The sequence below is a fragment of the Chiloscyllium punctatum genome, chromosome 16, assembly GCF_047496795.1.
Source record: "Chiloscyllium punctatum isolate Juve2018m chromosome 16, sChiPun1.3, whole genome shotgun sequence".
In the NCBI taxonomy this organism is placed as follows: Eukaryota; Metazoa; Chordata; class Chondrichthyes; order Orectolobiformes; family Hemiscylliidae; genus Chiloscyllium; species Chiloscyllium punctatum.
In genome coordinates, this window is record NC_092754.1 from 49747931 (window position 1) to 49750206 (window position 2276).

The 2276-nt window shown below is 48.0% G+C and overlaps 1 protein-coding gene across 1 annotated transcript; it reads right to left on the reverse strand.

The window, feature by feature from the left end:
• Window positions 1-306: 306 nt before the first annotated feature.
• On the reverse strand, window positions 307-2025 carry LOC140487261 (heat shock 70 kDa protein-like). Its single transcript, XM_072586888.1, has 2 exons — window positions 1977-2025; window positions 307-941 (listed from the first exon to the last, which is right to left on the reverse strand). Exons 1-2 carry the CDS (start codon window positions 2023-2025, stop codon window positions 307-309), a joined length of 684 nt encoding a protein of 227 aa, XP_072442989.1.
• Window positions 2026-2276: the final 251 nt, after the last annotated feature.

Below are 2276 nucleotides of genomic sequence, written 5' to 3' on the forward strand. Positions count from 1 at the left end.
GCAGAAAACTGAGAAAGAACTCCATTAGCAGCTAAAAGGGTGTAAACTACTCAATGTATAAAACATACAGGAAACAGTTTGCAGAAAAATTCACCATTGACACGTTTAATTGCTACCATTCAAACACCCAAACTTCAGAAATGTAGGCCATCATTTACCTAACTGTGCAAATGTCCAAATCAACTGGGTTTACAGAAGCCCCGAGAAATTCTAAAGGACTGTTGCAATTTCAGGGAGGTGGGGGGATGGAATGGTGGAGAAGAGAGACCAACTGAAAATGATATTACTTTGAAGAGAGTTAAAGTTTCAATCAACCTCTTCAATTGTTGGTCCACCAGAAGGGTCCTTTCTGACTTGTTCTGAGAATGGCCCTTCGGGCATACCTCCCTGGTAAAGTTTGGCAATGATGGGCTTGCATATTTTTTTTAAATCTTTCAACTGCTGCTCAAAGTCCTCCTTCTCTGCTGTTTGGTTTGCCTCCAGCCAGGAGATGGCCTGGTTACACTTTTCGATGACTTTGTTCTTATCTTCCTCACTGATCTTGCCTTTCGTTTTCTCTTCCTCCACTGAACTCTTCATGTTAAATGCGTACGACTCCAGGGAATTCTTGGCTGTAATTTTCTCACGCTGCATATCATCCTGACCTTTGTACCTCTCCGCTTCCTGCACCATCCTCTCGATCTCCTCCTTACTCAACCTGCCCTTGTTATTGGTGATGGTGATTTTGCTCTCTTTGCCAGTGCTCTTGTCCACAGCAGAGACATTCAAGATGCCATTTGCGTCAATATCAAAGGTGACCTCAATCTGTGGTACACCACGTGGCGCAGGAGGGATCCCACTGAGGTCAAATTTGCCCAAGAGAACTCCGGAGGAAAGGTCTCCTGGCTCACACTCCGCCGCTCGACTTCCTCTTGCATAAGGTGGAGCCCGGAGACTGGGTACTTGTTAAGACCTGGAAAGCCGAAAAGCTCCAGCCGCGGTGGGAAGGACCGTTCCTGGTTCTGTTAACAACTGAAGCAGCTGTTCAGACGAAAGAAAAAGGGTGGGTCCACGCATCAAGGATAAAGGGGCCTGTTCCGCCTGAAGGAGAAAGCACTTGGAAATGCGAGCAAGGGGACAAGCCGTTGGTGGTCAAACTGAAAAGACAGCGATAATGAACTCTACTTGGACTGTATTGGTGGGGATATTGATCAATTTACTCCTGTATGTGGGGGAGGGTGAGGGGAGATGTGACAAATGTCGAACTACAGTAAGACTTGGGATTCGAATCTACTCGGGATCATTTGTGTCCCATTCCTATGTGGACGATAGGTGTTACGATGTGAGTGCACGCCATGAATGTTGGGAGGATGGGAGACCCTATTATCAGGTATATAATAAAGGATACAGTGGCAAAATCCGTGGATGCCCTATAAATGACCGCTGGGTGTCTATTAGCAAAACTGGGAGGTGGGACCTATCCTCCGTGTTGCTCAGGGAGCAGGTTGACAGAGTCAAGGAGACCAAGATACAGATCACTGATCGGGGGTTGGGGAAGGAGCAAGACCGTTAGGGAACGGTCGTGCTCCCTAAAGTGCCATCCGTATACAAAGAGGTAGAAGGAAAAATTGAACTCCCTGATGTTACACAAAACCTGTTTATTGATCTCACCTCTAGAATAGCCACTGTTTTAAATGTTAGCAATTGCTGGGTTTGTGGGGGGCCGCATATGTCGGAACAATGGCCGTGGACTGGTCAAAGCTTAGACATAGGGGAATTGCAGCAAACCACTTGGACTCATGTCAACGACAGAAAAAGCCAGGGGTGGAGACTGACAAACAGCCCTGAGGGCCAGTTCTGTATTGAAGGCAAGGGGACCGTGGAGGTAGGGATTAGTCCCTGTCAGAATATATTGGATGCAACCACGCGAGTATGGTGGCCTGAGGATATTACTTGGTACATTGCAAACCGAGGTCATAAAAATTGCGTTCCATTACGTACTGATTCCTCCTCTGACGAACTAGGTTCTGATTCTTCCGATGGCATGATGAGAGTCTGGAGTGGTGGTTGTCGGGGGAATCGATGCTGGGATACTCCTGTCCAGACTCTGGGTCAGGAGTCCGAATACTGGAATTGCAGTGGTCCTGGTCCTTATGAGGGCGTTCCCGGGGTAAAGGAGCTGTGGGATGACGTTGTGAGGCAGGGAGGGCCTGCTCCAGATGGCCTATTTTGGATATGCGGTAATCAGGCATACTCCAAACTACCCATGGGATGGGCTGGGGTCTGCTTCCTGGGTC